Source organism: Lemur catta, chromosome 10 (genome assembly GCF_020740605.2).
Source record: "Lemur catta isolate mLemCat1 chromosome 10, mLemCat1.pri, whole genome shotgun sequence".
Lineage (NCBI taxonomy): Eukaryota > Metazoa > Chordata > Mammalia > Primates > Lemuridae > Lemur > Lemur catta.
This window is the reverse complement of record NC_059137.1, coordinates 12,422,475-12,442,919: the sequence shown is the minus strand read 5'-3', so window position 1 is coordinate 12,442,919 and position 20,445 is coordinate 12,422,475. Positions and strand designations below refer to the sequence as shown.

The window sequence follows — 20,445 nt, the reverse complement described above, 5'->3', positions numbered from 1 at the left end:
CAGAGGGGCCAAGCTTGGCAGAATAAACAGTCTGCTCTGCAGCGGCTTGGAATTCCCGTTCCATTTCAGTTGTCGTTTGTTTCCCAAAGATGAGCAAATTGGGGGAAGCTGGGCCTCCCTAACTCACCCACCAAAAGCAACCCCCTTCCCCATCCCCAAGTCCGTCCAACAGTTATCTGGGCCTTCCGGAATCTACAAAAGACCAAAGCCTCAGCCTTGGCCGGGCAGGGGTCCCCGCTCGCCAAGCAGACTGAGCCCTGTCCTCAGCGAGAAGCCCCTCTGCGGAGCTCTTCAGAGCTGGCCTGTCACTTGGAGAGGTGACAGGAGGCAGATCAGTGTCAAAGTAAGACAGAGCAGTGGGTTTCAACTTGACTCACATTAAGAATGTCACATTAGAGCACAAATGAGAGAGAAGAGAAATGCTCTTTTATGCTAGAGTTTATTTTTGTCACTTTGTCAGAGAGAAATTGCAGCCCTGAGGGCATTGGAGCAGCACAGAATTACCCAAAACATTAACATGCAAATTGCCTTCTTTAGAGAAGGTAATTTTATTAGTGCACGAAAATGTTTCTTTCACTGTACTCATGCCTAGGAGCAGAGCTGTCTGGGGGCCAGTTAGGGCGACTGATAGCGGAGATTTAGGGGGAGTGATGAACTTGGTTGGGATTCCATTATCTCCTCCGCTTGGGACCGCCATGTATCCTCGGATGCATGGAGCATGGCTCACTGTGACACTACGGCTGGCTACTGACTGTGGTCAGCGTGGAGAGGGGAAGTGACTTGCTCAAGATCATGTAGCTTCAATGGCAGGAGAGGCAGAGCTGAGGTCATGTATCCTGTGTCTCAGGTAACCAGGTGAGCAACAGGAACCATCAGTTCCTGGAAGTAGCCGCTCCGAGAAGGAAGAGCCCAGGGAGATTCCACCTGCCTAATCGTCCCCTCCCTCCCTCACTGGCTCGCTCATTCACTGTGCTGGCCCTGGGTCCCAAGCAAGAATCAGGCACTGGCGTGAGGCACTCAGCCTCCACTGGGGGCTGGCAGAGAGAGGATACAGACATCTGCAAATACTTCTGATCCACCCAGGTACGACTGCGGGAGGGGTGTGCCCAGAACTGACAAAGCACAGAAGAGAGCGTGGCAGGGAGGGCAGGGAGAAGGGTCTGGAAGCTTCACAAAGGAGGGTCTCGAGTGTGGGCATCATGAGGGCAGTCGAGGCAGGGAAGGGCATCACAGGCCTGCAGACACGTGGGCAGAGGCCCAGAGACCGGAGCACGCTGGCCTGGCCCTGAGCAGCCCGTTGTGCCGGGTGCACAGGTGTGTGTGTGAAGAGCGGGGGCAGAATGGGGGCTGGGGCTGCAGAGGATGGAGATGACACTTTCAGGGACAGTCTCAAAGTCTAAAGAGTTCAGGTGTCCCCTGCAGGGCCTGGCCCGGAGAGAACCACATCCTCCATGAGATTTTATAATAGCAGGGAGGGGTTTCCCAGGCCCTAAGGTGCCAGATGCCAGGAGGTTGCCTGAGGCTGTGCTTATGTAAGGCTTCCTCCTCCCCCCGCAGATGTGATCAGTGGGGAAGCGTGGGCAGACACACCCACCTGCTGCCGAGCAGAAAGCACCTCAGTCATGTAAGGTCTCGCCAAACAGCGGAGGGGAGTGCCCTTCCCAAAGAGGCTCCTGGGCCTCCCAGGCTGAGCACACCACCCCTTGCCCTGGGCCGGTTGGCAGCTGCATCATACGGCCACGCAGGGCACGAAGAACCATTACCACGGCCCCAGGAGCTGTCTTTTAGGGAAGCTGAAGGGAAAACATGGCTTCTGTTGACATTTCAGGACAGACAATTCTTTGTCGTGGGGGCTATCCTGTGCATTACAGGATGTTTAGCAGCGTTCCTGGCCTCTACCCACTAAATCCCAGTATAGCAATGCCACTCCCCCAGCCGTGACAACCAAAAATGCCTCCAATCGTGGCCAAATGTCCCCTGGGAGGCAAAATTGCCCCCAGCTGAGAACCACGGGTCTATCTAGACCTCAGGGAAGACTCCTTAGAGGTCAAGGATGCCCGACTCTGGAAGTGTCTCGAGTCTTCCAGCAAGACGCAGAGCACCGAAGAATACGTGCCTGCCTTCTTTCAACTCCCATGGGGCAAAGGACAGGGTAGGTTTCATCACTGACTTGTGGATTGACTATCTCAAGAAAAAATTGCGTCTAAATTATTCCTAAAAAGATCTGGAAAAAACAGTAGGCTGGGGAACTAGAAAGCCGATAGACAGCAGGTGGTTCTTCCAATAACATCCTAGGGCCTCGGGGGCCTTCATCTGTGTTGCAAGAGATGCTTTCCAAGGCCCCTTCTCGTTTTAAACACTATCACTCTATGGCAGTAAGAGGAATATGCACTGGGGATGTTCCCCGTGATTCTGAAGATGGCTGGTGAAAGACGGTGAACAAGGGCTGGACGAGGCTCTGTCCTGGCTACCCTGGCCAATTTCTTCATGACAAAGAACTAGTCAGGTGGCTCGTGAGATTCTCACTGCTTTCTTGGGTTAAATGAGTAAGCCCAGATTTAACCAAGGATTCCATGGAAATCTCTGAAAGGGCCTCTATGGTGAATACTTCCAGAATGCCTGTGATGGGTGCAGTTTCTCAAAGACCATCAGAATCTAAAGACCGTCAACTGAAGCATCATGAGGTTCTTAAATTTGGAAAGGAGAGCTTTATTCTATAAAGGGTTGCAGCCTGCAGGCTGGGAAGCGGAGCCTCCAGCAGAAGCTGAGAGCACTTGGAAGGAGGGAAAAATGAGACAGGAACTTACGCTGAACAGGCTGGCTAAGTGTACATATTCAGCAGCCTCTAGGAGGAGCTATGAATATTCACAAAGGGGTGGTGTGCACATGCGTAGTAAGCAGACACGCATGTTACATGTGGCCCATGTTCTCCTTGGGGTGGAGACTGAACATATCAATGTATCACAGTTAGGCCCTGCATGTCAGAAGGTGAAGCAGAGGACAGGAAGGCACTCAGTGGGCATCTGCCCTAGACTGGCCAGAACCACTCCCTGGTTGCTGATCTCTTATCAGGAAGGAATGCTGGTCAGTTGTGTCAAAACCACAAAAAAGGAGGAGCAGCATTAGGTAGTTGGTTAAAATCAGTGGTGAAGCTGATTTTTGAAAGGGTTTGTTTCTATTTCACTCTCAGGAAAGAAAGTCCAGTGGTGGGTAGTGAGGGTAGGGCAGTACAAGGCACATCTGACCTCCTATGCCATCATGGCTTGGGGACTCGGGTTTTAAAGTTTCTCTGGGGTCCCCTTGGCCAAGAGGGGGGTCTGTTCATTTGGTTGGGGGGCTTAGGATTTTATTTTTATTGCTCAAAACAAAGAATTTTGGCTCTACCACTCACTAGCTGGGTGACCTTGGGCACATTGCTTAACTTCTCTGAGCCTCAACTTTCTTCTTTGTAACCTGGAATAGAAAGCTTAACTTTTAGGATTGGCAGGAAATGTATAAAATGCTTACAGAGGACTTCAGTTTCAGCTCCAACATGTAAAGAGCTTAGAAGTCATCACTCCCATCCTCACAACAAGAAAAAAAAAGCTGAGCAAACTGAAAATCAATGACTTTTCTCAGATCCATCAAAGTACTGAGGTCACAGGGCAAACTGCCACCCTGAAAACCGGAGAGACAGGAAAATGCAGAGAATCACAGCTGGGCTCAGCTTACCTTTCTCAAGAGAAAGATTGGAAAAAATGCCCTTGTGCTTCAGGCAGGGGTGGGAGAAAGCAACCATTTGGAATATGGCTCGAGCACTTTCCTAACAAGGCCTGCCCACGGGGGAAACTACTTTAGCAGAGGTTGAGCTGAGCTGGGCGTGGGCAATTAGATAACTCCAGCCTTTCTAGCCTTTGCAGAAAAGGATAGAGGCTTCGTCACACAAGGGGAGGAGAAAAGGACTAAGAAACGCTTCTGAAAGTCACAACCCACTGACTCAAGCCCAATAAGAGACTGAGATTTAATCTTAAGAACATATTAATAGAATGTCTTCTCTCCCAGCACCTTACCACCACGTCAACAGGGCTCCCGTGTGATAACAGTGGGTTACAGCTGAGCTGCAGGACAAAGGTTCCACTTAAGGAGGAGTTTTTAGGGAAGCCCAAAGACAACAGGGGGAGAAAATAAAACCAAGCAAATTAGAGGAAACAGAAGCCTCTGGCACCACAACTACAGGAAACATTAAACACAGCCCAGCTCCTAGCAAGATAAATATAAAACCTCACGCTAAAAGCCTGAAAACCTCAATTCCTATTACCAGATACTTCATGGCTGACTTTCAACAAAAAATGACAAAGCCTGCTAAAAGGCAAGAAAAAACACAGTGTAAAGAGACAAAGCAAACATCATCACCAGGCTCAGGTAGGACACAGATGTTGGGAATATCTGATGGGGAATACAAAATAATGATGATTACTATGTTAAGGGCTCTAATGGAAAAAGGAGGAAGACTATATGGGAATGTAAGAAGAGAGATGGAAACTCTAAGAAAGAATCAAAAACAAATGCTAGAAATAAAAAAAAAACCCACCATAACAGAAATGAAGAATACCTTCAATGGGCTCATCAGTGGACTAGACACAGCCAAAGAAAGAATCGGTGAGCTTGAAAATATGTCAATAGAAATTTCCCAAACTGAAATGCGAAGAGAAATAAGAATGAAAAAAAATAAAGGAGACTATCCAGGAACAGTGGGACAATGACAAAAGATATAACATACATGTAATGAGACTACCAGAAGGAGAAGAAAATAGGTATCAGAAGATATATTTGAAGTAATAATAGCTGAGAATTTTCCAAAATTAATGACAGACATCGGAACCACAGATCCAGGACGCTCAGAGAACACCATGCAGGACAAATACCAAAAAACGACACCTAGGTACATCATATTTACATTACAGAAAACCAGAGACAAAGAGAACATCTTGAAGGAAGCCAGATGGAAAAGAATACTTTACCTATAGAGTATCAAGAATAAGAATTATGCCGGCCACCTTACCTAAAACCACCAAGCAAGAAGAGAGTGAAGTGAAATATTTAAAGTATTGAAAAAAAGAAACCCTACCAACCTAGAATTTTGTATCCAGTGAAATTATCCTTCAAAAATGAAGGGAAAATATTCTCTCAGACCAAAAAAAAAAAAAAAAAAAATCAAAAGGGCTTTGTTGCCAGTAGACTTGCTTTGTAAGAAATGTTAAAAGAAGTTTTTCAGAGAGAAGAAAAATGATGTAAGTCAGAGACTCAGATCTCGTAAAGAAAGGAAGAGCATGAGAGAAGAAATAATTGAAGATAAACTTTTTTTTTGTTCTTAATTGGTCTAATATATAATTGTTCAAGGTAGTAATAACAACAATATATTGGGTGATTATAGCCTTGGGGCGAGTGAAATAAAGACAGCAAGGTTATAAGGATGGGAGGGAGGAATTCAAGCTCTCCCTTATAAGGTACCTGCACTATCTGTGAAGTGGCATAGTGTTATTTGAAAATGGACTCATTAGCTGGAAATCCGTATTGTAAACTCTAGGATAATGACCATTTTTTAAATAAAAAGAAGTATAATTGATATGCTAAAAGAAGAGAGAAAATGGATTCATATAAAGTGCTTTGTTAAAACTAGAGAAAGCAGAAAAAGAGAAGTGAAAAAAGAAATGAAGAAAAAGTGCAATGAACAGAAAACAATTACAGACATGTGGTTAGCAATCCATTTGTATCAATAATTACGTTAAATGTGAATGGCTTAAATACAGCAATTAAAAAAACCAGAGACCGTTGAGAGGATAAAAAAACAAGACTCAACTATGGTTATAAGAAACCCACTTTAAACATAAAAATATAGATAAAAACTAAAGGGATAAAGATATACCAATCTAACACTAACTTTAAGAAAGCTGGAGTAGCTATATTAATCTCAGACAGAGTGGACTGCAGAACAAGGAAAATTATCAGGATAAAGGTGGTAATAAAGATAAAGGGGTCAATCCACCAAGGAGACATAACAATCCTTAACATGTATGAGCCTAATGACAGAATGTTGAAATATGTGAGACAAAACTGATAGAACTGAAAAGAAAAACAGATATATCTACTCTTGTAGCTGGAGACTTTAACATCCCGCTATCAGTAATTGACAGATCTAGCAGGCAGAAAACTGGTAAGGATACAGTTGAACTGAACAGCATCATCAATCAACTGGATCTAACTGATGTGTGTAAAATACTTTATCCAACAAGAGCAGAATATACACTTGTCTTCACGGGGAACATTCACCAAGACAGACTACATCCCAGGGCATAAAACACACCTTAGCAAATTTAAAAGAATAGAAATTATACAAAGCATGCTTTCGGACCACCATAGAATTAAATTAAAATTCAATAATAGAAAGATAGTTGGGAAGTCCCCATATATTTGGAGATTAAGTAGCACATGTCTAAACAACATATGGGCCAAAAAATAAATCTGAAGAGAAATTTAAAAATATTTTGAACTAAGTGAAAATTAAAATAGAACTTTTTGAAATTTGTGGGATGCAGTGAAAGGAGTGCTTAGAGGGAAATGTAAAGCATTGAATGCATATATTAAGGCAAGAAGAAAGATCTAAAATCAATAATCTAAGCTTCCATTTTAGGAAACTAGAAAAAGAGCAAATTAAGTCCCAAATAAGCAGAAGAAATAAAAATTAGAACACAAATTAATGAAATTAAAAACAGGAAATCAATAGAGAAAGTCAATGAAACCAAAAGCTGGTCCTTTGAAAAGATCAATAAAATTGATAAACCTCTTTTGAGGCTAACTAAAAAAACAGAGAGAGAGCGAGAGAGAGGTATTACTAGATTACTAATTAGTAATTACAAGTTACTAATATCAGAAATGAGAGATGATCACTACTGATCCCATGGACATTAAAAGGATAATAAAGGAATATTATGAATAAGTGTATGCCCACAGATTTGATCAGATGAAATGTACCAATTCCTTGAATGACACAATTTACCAAAACTCACAAAAGGAAAAATACACCATCTGGAGAGAAGGAGGAGAAAAAAAAAAAAAGAAAAGCAAAGAAAAGAAAAACAGACAATCTGAATAGGCCTATATCTATTAAAGAAATTGAATGATAAGTAATAACTTTCTAAAAAAGAAAGCACAGGCCCCGATAGGTTCACTGGTGAATTCAATCAAATATTTAAGAAAGAAGTGATACAAATTCTCTACAATCTCTTCCAGAATATAGAAGCAGAGGAAATACTTCCTAACTTATTCTATGAGGCTAAAATTACCCTAATACCAAAACTGGGTAATGACATTATCAGAAAGAAAAACTACATACCAATATCTCTCATTACCATAGATACAAAAATCCTCAACAAAATATCAGCAAGTCAAATCCAACAATGTATAAAACGAATTATACACCATGACCAAAGGGATTTATTCCAGGTATGCAAGGCTGCTTTAACATTCAAAAATCAATTAATATAATCACATCAACAGGCTAAACAAGAAAAGTCATATGATCATGCTGATAGATTAGGAGAAGTATTTGACAAAATCCAATACCCATTCATGATTTTCAAAAGCTTTCAGGCCAGGTGCAGTCGCCCACACCTATAATCTCAGCACCTTGGGAGGCTGAGGTGAGAGGATCACTTGAGGCCAGGAGTTCAAAACCAGCCTGGGCAACATAGCAAAAACTCATCTCTAACAAAAAAAAAAAAAAGTAAATAAAATAAAATAAAAGCTTTCAGCAAACTAGGAAGTGAGGGAACTTCCTCGATTTGATAAAGAATATCTACAAATAACCTATAACTTGATGGTGAGAAACTAGATGATTTCCTCCTATGATCAGGAACAAAGCAAGAATGTCTCCTTTCACTATTCCTGTTCAACATCCTACTGGAAATCCTAGTTAATGCAATAAGATAAGAAAAGGAAATGGAAGGTATACAGACTGGAAAGGAAGAAATAAAACTGTCTTTTTTCTCAGATGACATTACTGTCAATGTAGACAATCTCAATGAATTAAGAGAGAAACATCTGGAAGTAATAAGTGACTATAGTCACACGTTGTAGGATAAAAAGTTATTATAGAAAAGTCAATTGTTTTCTTATGTATTAGCAATGAACAATTGGAATTTGAAATTAGAAACCTAACACCATTTACATTAGCACCACAATAAGATAAAATATTTAGATGTAAACTAACAGAATATGAGCAAGATCTATATGAGGAAAACTACAAAATTTGCATGAAAGAAATAAAAGATCTAAATAAATGAAGAGATATTTCATGTTCATGGATAGGAAGATCAATATCATTAAGATGCCAGTTCTTCCCAACTCTGTGTGTGGATTCAACACAATCCAAAGGAAAATCCCAGCAAGTTATTTTATGGATATTGACAAACTGATTCTAAAATTTATTTGGAAAGACAAAAGACCAGAATAGCTAATGTAATACTGAAGAATAAGACAAAGTCAGAGGACTGACACTCACTGCCCAACTTCAAAATTTACTATAAAGCTGTAGTAATCAAAACAGCATGGTATTAGTGAAAGAATAGATAATTAGACTGATGTAACAGAATAGAGAGCCCGGAAAGAGCCCCCCAAAATACAGTCAACTGATCTTTGATGAAGGAGCAAATGCAATTCAAAATTCAATGTGAGGAGGATAGCCTTTTCAACAAATGGTGATGGAACAATTGGACATCAATATGCAAAATAAATAAATCAGTAAATTAAAATCTAAACACAGACCTTACACCTTTCACAAAAATTAACTAAAATAGATCATAGACCTAAGCATAAAATATAAAACTATAAAATTTCTAGACAGTAACATAGGCAAAAATCTAGGTGACCTTTGGTTTGGCCATGAAATTTTAGATACAACACCAAAAGCAAGATCCATTAAAGGAAAAATTGTTAAGCTGGACCTTACTAAAGCTAAAAACTTCTGCTCTGAGAAAGATATTATTAAGAAAATGAAGAGATAGGCCACCGACTAGGAGAAAATATTTGCAAAATATATATCTGATAAAGAACTTGCCTCCAAAATATGCAAAGAACTCTTAAAACATAACAATAAGAAAACAAAGAACCCAATTAACAAATGGGCAAAAGATCTAAACAGATACCTCAGCAAAGAAGACATACTGCCCCATGACAAATAAGCATATGAAAAGATTCTCAACATAAAATGCCTTCAGGGAATTGCAAATTAAAACAATGAAGTAGCACTATACACCTGTTAGAATGGCTAAGCCCAAAAAACTGACTATACCAAGTGTTGACGATGAGGAACTCTCATTAATTACTGGTGGGAATGCGAAATGGTGCTGCTACTTTGGAAGACGGTTGGACAGTTTCTTACCAAGCTAAACATAGCCTTACTATACATATTACTCAGATTCTCCAGGGAGACAGAGAGACAGAACCAATAGAACACACACACACACAGTTGTCCCTCAGTATCTGGAAGGAATTGGTTCCAGGAACACCCACGGATACCAAATTCTGTGGATGCTGAAGTCCCTGATATAAAATGGCATAGTATTTGCATATAACCCATGTAATCTTTTCATATATTAAAACTGTAAATTATCTCTAGGTTACTTAATATATTAATACCTAATACAAGGTCTGCTAGGCAACAAGTGCAAGGAGAGGGAAGGTCTACTTAAAAAATAATTCAGATTTTTCTCTTTTGTCTGTGTTTGGGGAGTGCAGGCAGACAATGGGCAGAGATCCTGTTCTCTCCACCCTCGAGGTGACTGAGGATGAGGAAGGACAGGTGCCCGCCCGACAAAGGGGCCGCAGGTACAAATGCACGTCACCTGGCGGCACTGCCAGGGGAGAAGTCGGCACATGGAACGCAGCGTCAGCAGGCCCCGGAGATCCGTGTCTGGGAGAGGGAGGGGGAGGACGAGATGGCATTTCTGTTGGCTCACTTGCTTTTATTAAAAATAATTCCGACGCCGACTATTCCGCAAGCGTGTGGGGCACCCATCCAGAGAGGCCCATCTGACTGCGAGACAATTTCAAGGCTGAAGAACGTCATTTGTGCCCGACACCCCAAGTGAGGCGCGGTGTGAAGCTGGCCTGCTTATCCCTGGCCTCCCGTCTCAGAGGGGAGGGGGCGATCAGTGTTTATGTATAAGAGAGGCTCCGCTAAACATTCCAAATAAAAATACTTTTAAATATTTCAGTACATCGTTAACCAAACACATTTCAGCGGGGCTCACTCCGGCTGATGACGGTGCAGGCGTCAGATGACTCGCATTAGTCGACAGAGGGAACCTGCTGGGAGACGGCAGTGAGACACAGACACCCACGGGATCAGCAGGCTGTCGGGTCCGACACGTGTGGGTTTGCAGGGCACCTACTGTATGCCACGCACAGTGCTGGGACTCATGAGGGTTCCCGGCTCTGTCTTGGGGAGCTCGATCTAAGGCCAGGGGCAGACACTCCCCCTCACCTGCGGTATGTGAGGAGTGCTGCCGTCGGTCGCGGGCAGCACCGGGGGCTGTTGGAGCAGGTGAGAGGGCACCGGGCCCAGCTGAGCAGCGAGGACGCTCCTTGGGGATGAGGCCCAGGCAGTGGAGCACGAGGGGAAGGGTTTCTGCAGAAGGCAAGGGCTTGGGGGGGGACCTCCGGAGGTGGCCGGCTAGTGTAAGGCTAGTGGTGGCGGGGGACGCAGAGGGGACAGGGGACCAACCTCTATGGCCCTCATCTCTCAGCTGCTCTCCCTGGGGGTGGGGCCGTGACACTGGAGTCTGCAGGCAGCTGATGTCCTGGCTTCCCACAGTGCTGCAAGTCCTACTGCCCTCCCTGGCCCCACAGGTGCCCAACCCCATCCCCATTTTTGCAGGCTAGGATGGCAAGGGCCTGGCACTCTGTCGGCACTGAGGGAGAGTCCTGTCTCTGTCCCCAACACCTGCAGAGCACCTGGCAGGAGGTGCCCAGGAAGCATTTCCTGAGAAAGGAGCGCCCTGAGAGCAATGTGATCACTGCAGTGACATTTAGATGCCCCACTCACTGGGCATTTCCTGTGGGCAGACACTGCTCCGAGCACTCTCCATGCTTTGTTTCCTTTCGTCCACACCTGGGTTTTTATGAGGCAGGTACCACTATTATCTCCACTTAATGGATGATGAACTTGAGGCTCAAAGGCAGTTACACAACTTGCTTGCGGTCACAGAGCTAGCACGTTATCAAGCCCAGATTTAAAACCAGGTTTGTGTGATTCCAGAGCCCTGGCTTTGAGTCTATTGCCAGCAAACCAAGGCAGCCCCGGGCAGGGGTCGGGGGGAGGGCATGTAACTCAGGAATTCAGCAGGCAGTGGGAGAAATGCTTCTTACTTTGGTCAGAGAGTATGCAGCAAATTTCAGACATTAAACTATGCCATTCTTAGATTTCCCTCTCCACGCAAGGGTGTGTGTGTGTGTGAGCTCTCATGGGAAGGGGAGGTGGGGAGGGCTCCCCAATCCATTTTTTCTTTCCTTGCAATCATGTTTCTGTTGGTTACTGGGAGGGACCTTTTGCTTATATCTTAAAGCAGCAAAACATCTGGCTGCGAATTAAACAAAGGTTCAGAAGCCCCCAGAGATCTGACTCATGTTAGATGGACAAGATGTCCAGGTGCCGGGCTCAGACGTTCCCTTCACAAGTAAAATGTTTGTCTCTCATAGCTGGTGCCAGTGATATCACCTTTTACTGCCTAATCTTGAAGCTCTCCTCCTCTCTTACCATGGAGATGTGAAATTCCACTGTGGAAAGAGTCGAGGGCAAAGTCTCCATGATAAGAAGGAGCTTGTGAGTGCAGTTTACATGAAATAAATGCATCTTCACGACAAATTTGTTTCTTCATTTGATTCTGGGCAATAAGAGGGCTATGACATCCCAGTTTTGCTGATAACATCCTCATTTAGATTTCTGTGTTCTGCTGGAAATTCTAGAATTGGAAATTAAGATCCTTAATTTAAAAAAAAAATGACAATTACATTGGCATGCTGGAGAGCATAAGACTGCATATTACTAAATTCCATCAAGCTCCTGAACAGTCGTTGACACTCTAGCAGGGAGCAGGCAAGCCTATGCAGGGATCCACGAGCACAGGGTGCAGATGAGGGTTCCTTGGGTGGGGAGAGGCGGGCGATGGCGGTGTTGGGGGAGAGCCACCTGCAGGTCATTGCCAAGTCCTAACTTTGGTTTTGGGTGGTGAGTTGGCGGATGCTCATTCCATTATTACAAACAGCTAATTTAAAAAGCTAACTAAATAAAATTAGGCTACGCATGGACCATGATGGAAATGTCTCATACCAGGGATGATGGTTAATCCAATACTATGCACCTGAGGTCCAACAAAAAACAAAACAATCAAAACCAAACCTATTTGAACGGATGATTTGAGATTTTGATTTCATAATGTGTATGCTTCTCACCAGTTTTGATTTTTTTCCTCACTAATCTTTTCAAGCACCATTTTTCGTCTCCATCTCAATGGCGGGGGCTCCACGTGTGGGTTATTTTTGTTCATAAAGATCTCAAGCATCGGGGATCTGGTTAAGCCCTCTGGTGGGCACCAAGGTCTCATTCGGGCAGAAGGAAGGTCCGGCCAGCTTCAGGAGAGGGGAGGATGCGTTAGCACCTTGACACAGCTGGTGCTGGGTGTGGGTGATCCAAATGGGCTGGCGTTTTGCCCTGGGCATTCAGAGGAGGGAAGGAAGACCCTGCCAGCGAGGCCACCTCTGCTGGGAGCCGTGGTTCTCACACTCGGAACTCCCTGCGCTGAGGATGCACGGCATCTTTTACATTGGCACTTGGCTACTCATCACTCACTGGGAACTGAGCGAAACGCCTTTGTGTGTTCCGGGGCCCATGTGCTAAGCCCTGAAGGACACGGAACACACAGTGCGTGCCTTTTCTGGGTCACACACCATGCCACGTGTGTGTTCTCTCTTCACCCTCAAAGCAACCCTCTTCTGTTCCTTCCCCCATGGTCGTACCATTACAATTGTCAGCCGTATGTGTATTCCTTTGTGTGCCTGAGGAACACTGGGTATCACGGGAAGGGCAATGGGCTCTGAAGTCAGGCTGGTCTTGGTTCAAATCCCAGGGTTCCCACTGTAATACTTGACACGTCTGTGTCAGTATTTCACCCCTTTAAGCTCAGGTTTCTCATCTGCCGAATGGGATCTCACAGGATTGTGTGAGAAGTAGATGAGATAATTCATAACAAGCACTTTTAAAGTTTCTGTTGCAGAGTAAATGCTCTCTATTTTTTTCTTAAGAGAATAGGATCTGTAAATATTTATCTTCATATCCCTGCAGGGCCCAGTACCCAGTAACACATTCGTTAGCTGTTTGTTGAATGAATGAATGAACGGATGGATAAGTGCATGGTCTTTGAACATGAGCACCCATGTTGTTCCATTCTTCACAGCCTTTGTTCTGGTCAACCCCACAGCAGGTCTGGCATGGGGCAAGCTGTCTCCCTCAGCACGGCTCTCACAGCCCGGCCAGGACTTAACTGCATCCGAGGGCCTGAGAATCCCTTGGCTCCGTGCCGTGGAAGGAAGGGAAGAAGACTCTCTGGTCTTTCTGCTGACCTTGCCAAAAGGAAGAACAACCACTCAACCACAAACCTCTTCTTTTGCTGCCCAAAGCTTCCCGAATGGTCCTAAGAAGGTGGCTGGGCTCCAGGTTCTCCTTCTCTGTGAGACTCAGGGGTGCTGGACCCCTGCCTTGAGAAGGGGGCTGGACTGGGTCCTGGCTGGCCCCAGCAGAGGCTCCTGAGACCAGGGGCACAGGCTCCCCATGCCTGTCTTTAACGCCCAGGCCACTTCCCAGCACCCCCAGGCCCTGTTATTTCCTCCCAGGAGGGTTGGCGATTCCAAGGATGAGGGAAGGGAGACAGGACCTGGGGCAGGCGCCCCCTCCACTCCAGTTCTAGTTGATTTTTCACCTCCCTGTTGCTGCTGTCTCTCTGACTCCAGCCTCTTGAGCCCCAGCTCCTCGAGAGCCCCTCACTCAAGCCAACAAGCACCGCTGGGTGTGGCCCTGCACTGGGGGCAGCACCCAGGGAGGAGCCAGGGGGCTTGAGTGCAAATCTTGCCTTCGCTACTCACTGACTACGGGATTTTAGACAAGTTGCTTTTGCTCTTGGAACCTCGTGATTCTCGTCTGTAAAATGGGACACTATTACCCACCTCCAAGGCCTGGTGTGAGAATTAGCAGCGATATGCACACGTACGACGCCATCTCAAAAGGCCACGACTACCAGCGGCTATCGCTCCCCCTACTCGGGGGCTGACGTATGCGAAAGGCCTGGTGGATCCCAAGCCCCGGATCTGCTCACCGATATGTGCTAAAAATAAGTATTTTTCTCATTTCCTTAGCTTGGTCAGCAGGATGGAGAGGCCCTGGCAGACCCCAGAAAACCTCACCGGAGCCTGAATTGTGGGCAGCCCCCGTGGATCCCGCTTACGGGCAGCAATTTAAGAGGCAAACAAAACATGACAAGCTACTCAGAATTAACAATGGGCCAGATGGTAATGCTAGTTGGAAGTAATAAAACATGATAAATAGCTTCCTGCTGCTGCACTGATCAATTTCACTATTTAATAATTCTGCCGCCACCCCATCCCCTCCCTCGGCCCCCTCCCCGGGATCCTGCGATGCCTCCCGCATTCAGCTCACAGAGCAAACGCGTCTTCACTTTCTGAAGGCATCAGCAAAAAGTGCCGCCGCTTGATTGTCACACGAGCACGCTCAGTCCTCGAAATGATAATTAATCTGCTTACTTCTCCCGAAGACGCCCCATCTCACGCCTCTCCCGGTTGCCAGGGAAGGCTGCAACGGAGCCGCCAACTGCAGACGCGACAGACGCGCGCACCTTGTTGACTCAACTGTTGGTATTCCCTGAGTTTCGCTTTTGAATGAAAAAATGCTCAACATCCCTAATCGTCAGGGAAATGCAAATCAAAACCACAATGAGATACCACTTAACTCCGGTGAGAATGGCCTTTATCAAAAAATCCCAAAACAACACATGTTGGCGTGGATGCGGAGAGACAGGAACACTCATACACTGCTGGTGGGAATGCAAACTAGTGCAACCCCTGTGGAAAGCATTATGGAGATACCTTAAACAGATTCAAGTAGACCTACCATTCGATCCAGCAATCCCATTATTGGGCATATACCCAGGAGAACAAAAGTCATTCTATAGCAAAGACACCTGTACTCGAATGTTTATAGCAGCACAATTCACAATCGCAAAGATGTGGAAACAACCCAAGTGCCCATCAATCCATGAATGGATTAGTAAACTGTGGTATATGTATACCATGGAGTATTACTCAGCTATAAGAAATAACGATGATATGACATCTCTTTGGTTCTCCTGGAGAGAGTTGGAACCCATCATATTAAGTGAAGTATCCAAAGAATGGAAAAATAAGCATCACATGTACTCACCAGAAAATTGGTTTCCCTGATCATCACCTAAATGCACATCGGGGAAGGAAACCAACTGGATATCAGACTCAGATGGGGGGTGGGGGGAGGGGATGGGTGTATGCCTGCATGATGAGTGCGTTGAGCACCGCCTGGGGAATGGTCATGCTTGAAAATGCTGACTCAGGGAGGTGGCGGGGGAGGGGATGGAGGTATGACTGCATGGTGTATGCCAGGCGCACTGTCTCGAGAGTGGATGCGCCTGGGGCTCTGACTCAGGGGGATGGGCGGGACACAGACAATGTATGTAACCTGAGGTTTTGTACCCCCATGAAGAGCTGAAATAAAAAAAAAAAAAAAAAAGAAAGAAAGCGGAGCATCAGGGCGCTCGGTGGTCATCTTGCTCCGGGGTCAATTAGAAGGAGAAAGCAACCCGGAAGGGGGGCCGGGCCGGGTTGGTGTCGCAGCCTTATCCACCAGCCATGCCTCTGAGCCTCAGTTTCCTCCTCTGGACAATGGAGATAATCTCACCTACTCTAGGAGAATTCTGGCCAGTGCTGCCCATGGCAGGTGCCTGGCAGTGTGCTTGGCACACAGGAAACAGCCAACAACTGGCAGCGGGTGACATCATTAAGCAAACACGAAGCCACGCAGTGAGCGGTGCCTGAGAGCCGGCGCCCTGCAGGAAGAGCCTGCTGTGTCTCCGTGGTCGGGAAGTTTCTAGCCCACGGGGGTTTGGGGCAGGATCTGCCAGGCCAGTCCCAGCCGTCAGAACACCCCCAGCGTCTGCCCAGGTGGTGTCCACTAATAAGAGTAACTGCCCTGCGCTGTCAGCGAGGACTCCAAGGACCTCAGGGCAGCCCTGGGGAGCAGGTGCTGTGGGTGCAGTTTTACAGGCGAGGGACTGGAGATTGGAGGCGAAATGATTTTTCAGGCTGACACCGGATCACCCAACCTCTGCTCCACCAAATCGCAGGAGCAAGCTGCTCCCCCAGGGGCCCCTCCTCGGGGCACCCCGTCTGCAGGGAGGCCACCGTGCCGGGCGAGGCGGGGCGCCAGGGTGCTGCGGGCTCACGGTTCCTGTGTGATCTCCGTCACCGGAGCCGCGGTTTACTCGTCTGTGAAATGAGACTCGGTGCCTACTGCACTGGTTCACGGGGACGGTTAATGAGACAACATGCATGAAAGGACGCGGCAGTTCTGTGATGAGCTGTACAAATGCTGGTTACGGCTATTACAGTTTTTTAGAAAAACACCCTCTGTGAGGAAAAAGACCAGAAACTCCTCCTGCCAAAGCTGGATTCTTCTAACAGAATCCTTCACTACAGAACCCAGAGGCTCAAGATCCAAGTCCCTTGCGCGGCATTCAAGGCTTTGCTGGCTCCTGGGACCCCGTCTCTGCCCCTTCCCGCTTCCGTTTTTGCTCCAGCCCGTCTGAACTCTTCGGGGTGGCATGAGCCCAACAGCCTCTCACATGTGACCATGCCAAGGCCGGGCAACACCCTGCCGTGTGTCCGTCCCCATCCTGTCCACCAGCTTACTGGGCACACCTGACAAGGAGCCCTCCCTCCTGGGGGTCTCTGACAGCTCCTCTGAGCTTCCCTCCACCCTAGCCCCATCACACTGCCCGGTGCAGGTTTCTCATCTGCCTCCCAGCTCCGCAGTGACTTCCTTCAGGGTGAGAGCCAAGCACTGCGCGCTCCAGCCTGCCCAAGGCCTGGAAATGTGGGCCGAGGGATGAGCGAATGAATGAGTGTCCCCAGCATGGACGAATCAAAGCCTTAAGCAGACACAAGGGAGGCTAACGGTGGAATTAGAATTGGCAGCAGACTGTGCCCCGGTATTAAATCCAGCTCGATCCCTGGAATGACGTCTAGATTTGATAGGCTCACCTTCCTCCTGTCCCCACCTGGGCCCTGGAGGAAGCAGAAAATGTACCACCCATGCCTTGGGGACCCCCGTGGGCCACAGCGAAGGTGGCCGTCAGGTACCTGAGTCCCGCTGGTCCAGGGCCATGGAGTTCCACCTCCGCGTGATGTCGATGTAGAGGATGTCCACGGCGGCCATGGACAGGCTGCTGCTGCTGAGCCTGCAGTTCCTGCCAGAGACGGGAGGGACACGTGTCACTGCGAGACCCAACCCTGTCCTGTCTGTCTCTCCTCCGTGCTGCTATGGACTGGATGTTTGTGGCCCCCTAGAATTCACAGGTTGAGACCCCAGCGCCCCAGTGTGATGGTGTTAGGAGGTGGGGCCTTGGGGAGGTGAGCAGGTCATGTGGGTGGAGCCCTAGTGAGTGGGATTAGTGCCCTCATGAGGAGAGCCCGGGGGAGCTTTCTTCCTCTCCCTGCTCTCCACCACGTGGGGATGCAACGAGAAGGCGGCGGCTGCAAACCAGCGTGGCCCTCCAGACACCAGATCTACCAGCTCCTGGATCTCAGCCTTCCCGGCCTGCGGAACTGTGAGAAATTAATGTTTGTTCTTAAGCTGCCCAGTCTGTGCTACCTTTGTTCTGGCAGCCAGAGCTGAGACAATGTCCTTGCCTGGGCCGTGTTCCCTGTGTGGGGCACCCTCCCTTCCCGCAGCTGGAACTACTGAAGGGCATGTGGCAGGGAACGGGCGGCGAGAAGGCTGGAAATGTGCATGAGGTTCGGTCCCGTGGGTTCCTGCAAGTTCAGCCGTTTGTTTACTTAGGGGTCACCGGGCTGGAAAGAGCCAGGACTTTAGGAGAGCAAGTCTCGAGTTGCATCCTGGCTCTGCCACTTGGCAGCTGTGTGGCCCTGGTTAAACTAGTTCACCTTTCCGAGTCTCAGTGTCCTCACCTATAAAACAGGTGGTCTTTATTAAAGTCACTGCATGTCAGCTTGGCCTTACACAGCAATGCAGGTCCCTGCCTGCTCCAAAAGGGACAGAGAACGCCATGTGTCAAAAAATACACCCTGTGTATGCGGCTTCACCTTCCTATCCGTCAGTCCCCGGGAGGAGGGGCAAGCTGGGCCTGCCAGTGTCCAGGTGGCTGACTATGCCACGCTCAGGTGACCCGATGATGACAGCGCATCACCAGCACAGGCTGAAGCCGTTGCTGTTGTCAAGAAGCAAATCCCCACTGGAAATGCGCCCCAGATGGGTCCCTGAGGCCGAATCTACAGACAGGGGCTCAAGGCCTCTGCACTTCACCCATCTTCATCTGTACCTGAAGACTTCACATAAGCCCTGAATCAGCCACACTAAGCCCACGATTTATAGAGCAGAACGGCACAGGCTGGGTCCTCTCCCCTTTGTGTGGGCTGACACAGCAGCACCGGAGAGGTTCCCCGATGCTCATTCCTGACTTCAGAGGAGTCACCTGCAAGTGACAGGAGTGGGGGGCAGGCCCTGAGCTTCAGCTGTTCTGCTTGTTCAGGTGCAGGGAGGCCACAGTGACCAGGTTTTCAGTCTGATGTCAGCACTGCTGCTCCCTGTCCAAGCCGTGGGCAGGGTAGGGGGTGCTTAGAATCTTCCTCTTGCTTCCACTGCCCTTTTTATTTGCTCTGGAATGTGGGGCGGCATCTGGCAAACTGAAATGAGTATGATTTGGGCAGCAGAGAGATCGGGATTTAAATTCTGACTCTGCTACTTTCTCTAGCTGCGTGACTGTGGGCAATTTCCTTAAACCTCCCGTGCCCTTATTTCCTGGTGTCTAAAATGAAGATAATGATACCTGCCCACAGGGTTGTTGAGGGAGTGAGCACACGCCAAGGCCCCGGCGTGGTGCCTGCTCCCGGGAGGCCCACTGCAGTGTCGGTTCCCTTCCTGACCTCTCCCCCTCTTTTTCCTTTTCCTCGTCTAGAACCACCTCGTCCTGGAGGCAGCCCGAGGCCAGCCTTTCAGTGATGACCCTGCCCGTTCTGGAGATGGAGCTCACCAGGCAGGCTGGACGTGCCCTGGGCATCCTGAAAACTAGACCTCGGGGCCAGCTGTCAGGCTGGCTGAACTACATTCAATGCTGCTTTCAACTTCTCAGATGAATCCACATCCATCGCCCCAGCTGATGATGAAGTGGTTCTTTGATTTCCCATTTGTCATTATCCCCTGTGTGAATAGCTCCGCTAGGAACCGGACAGGGGAGGGGTTGATTGGCAAGCAGGGTTTGGGCATTCAGAGGCTCCTCTCCAAGCCCACGCACACCCCTAACGACGACGATGATGGTGGCTGGGCGTGTACCCAGCAGGTGCCCAGATGAGGCTGGTGGTCCGTATGTATAATTCCAGCACACTGGCCTGTCCTCCCCCCTCCCTTCCCTCCTTCCCGCCGTATTTCCCAGGCACATCCTGCCTCCTCCTGGGCTCCTGCTCCATGTTTCGATCACCAGTCACTGTGGCAGACTTCAAAGCACATCAGTGCACAGTTATTGAGTCCCGGTAACAACATGTCAGAGGACGCAGACATTTTCACGTCACCTGTCACCAATGTGGCTATCTCTGCTGGGTTCTGCTGGGGACGATGTTGCAGTCTCTCCCGAGGTATTCTCACAGCCCACGGTGCTAATTTCCCCAGCTTCATTAGGAATGGCCACAGGTGTTCTCTAATCATCATATCAGCGTTCTCTGGTCTCCCTGCTTCCCCACGAGACGGGAGCAGTCTGCCCGCCTTGCTCTGTGGGTTAATGGAGTATAAAAAGGAAAACCAAACTGACCACTGGAATATAGTGATTTTTCCTCTGACAGGTAGAAAATAGAAGTGTCAAACCTTTAGCAGGAGCTGTAATTTACGAAAGAGAATTCTCCATTTATCCCCTTTCCAAGGTAGCTCGGCCTCCCCAGTGGTGCCTGCAAATCCGGTTGATTGCAACATCTGCTACTGGGACGGAGGCAGAATCCATGCTGGCTGCAGTCGACAGGAAAGGCTTCAAAAGAATTTTGACTCTGTAGGCATTTCTTGGGCACCATCTGTATGCCAGGCCT

At 47.7% G+C, this 20,445-nt stretch overlaps 1 protein-coding gene across 2 annotated transcripts in view; it reads right to left on the bottom strand.

Annotated features, from left to right (window-relative positions):
• The window catches only part of TTLL11 (tubulin tyrosine ligase like 11), a 220,970-nt gene that overhangs the window by 21,057 nt on the left and 179,468 nt on the right, over positions 1-20,445 (bottom strand). For both annotated transcript variants that reach the window (XM_045563494.1, XM_045563495.1), the window contains one exon: positions 17,497-17,603. In XM_045563494.1, the coding sequence (XP_045419450.1) occupies positions 17,497-17,603 (107 nt within the window). The remainder of the gene's footprint in view (positions 1-17,496; positions 17,604-20,445) is intronic.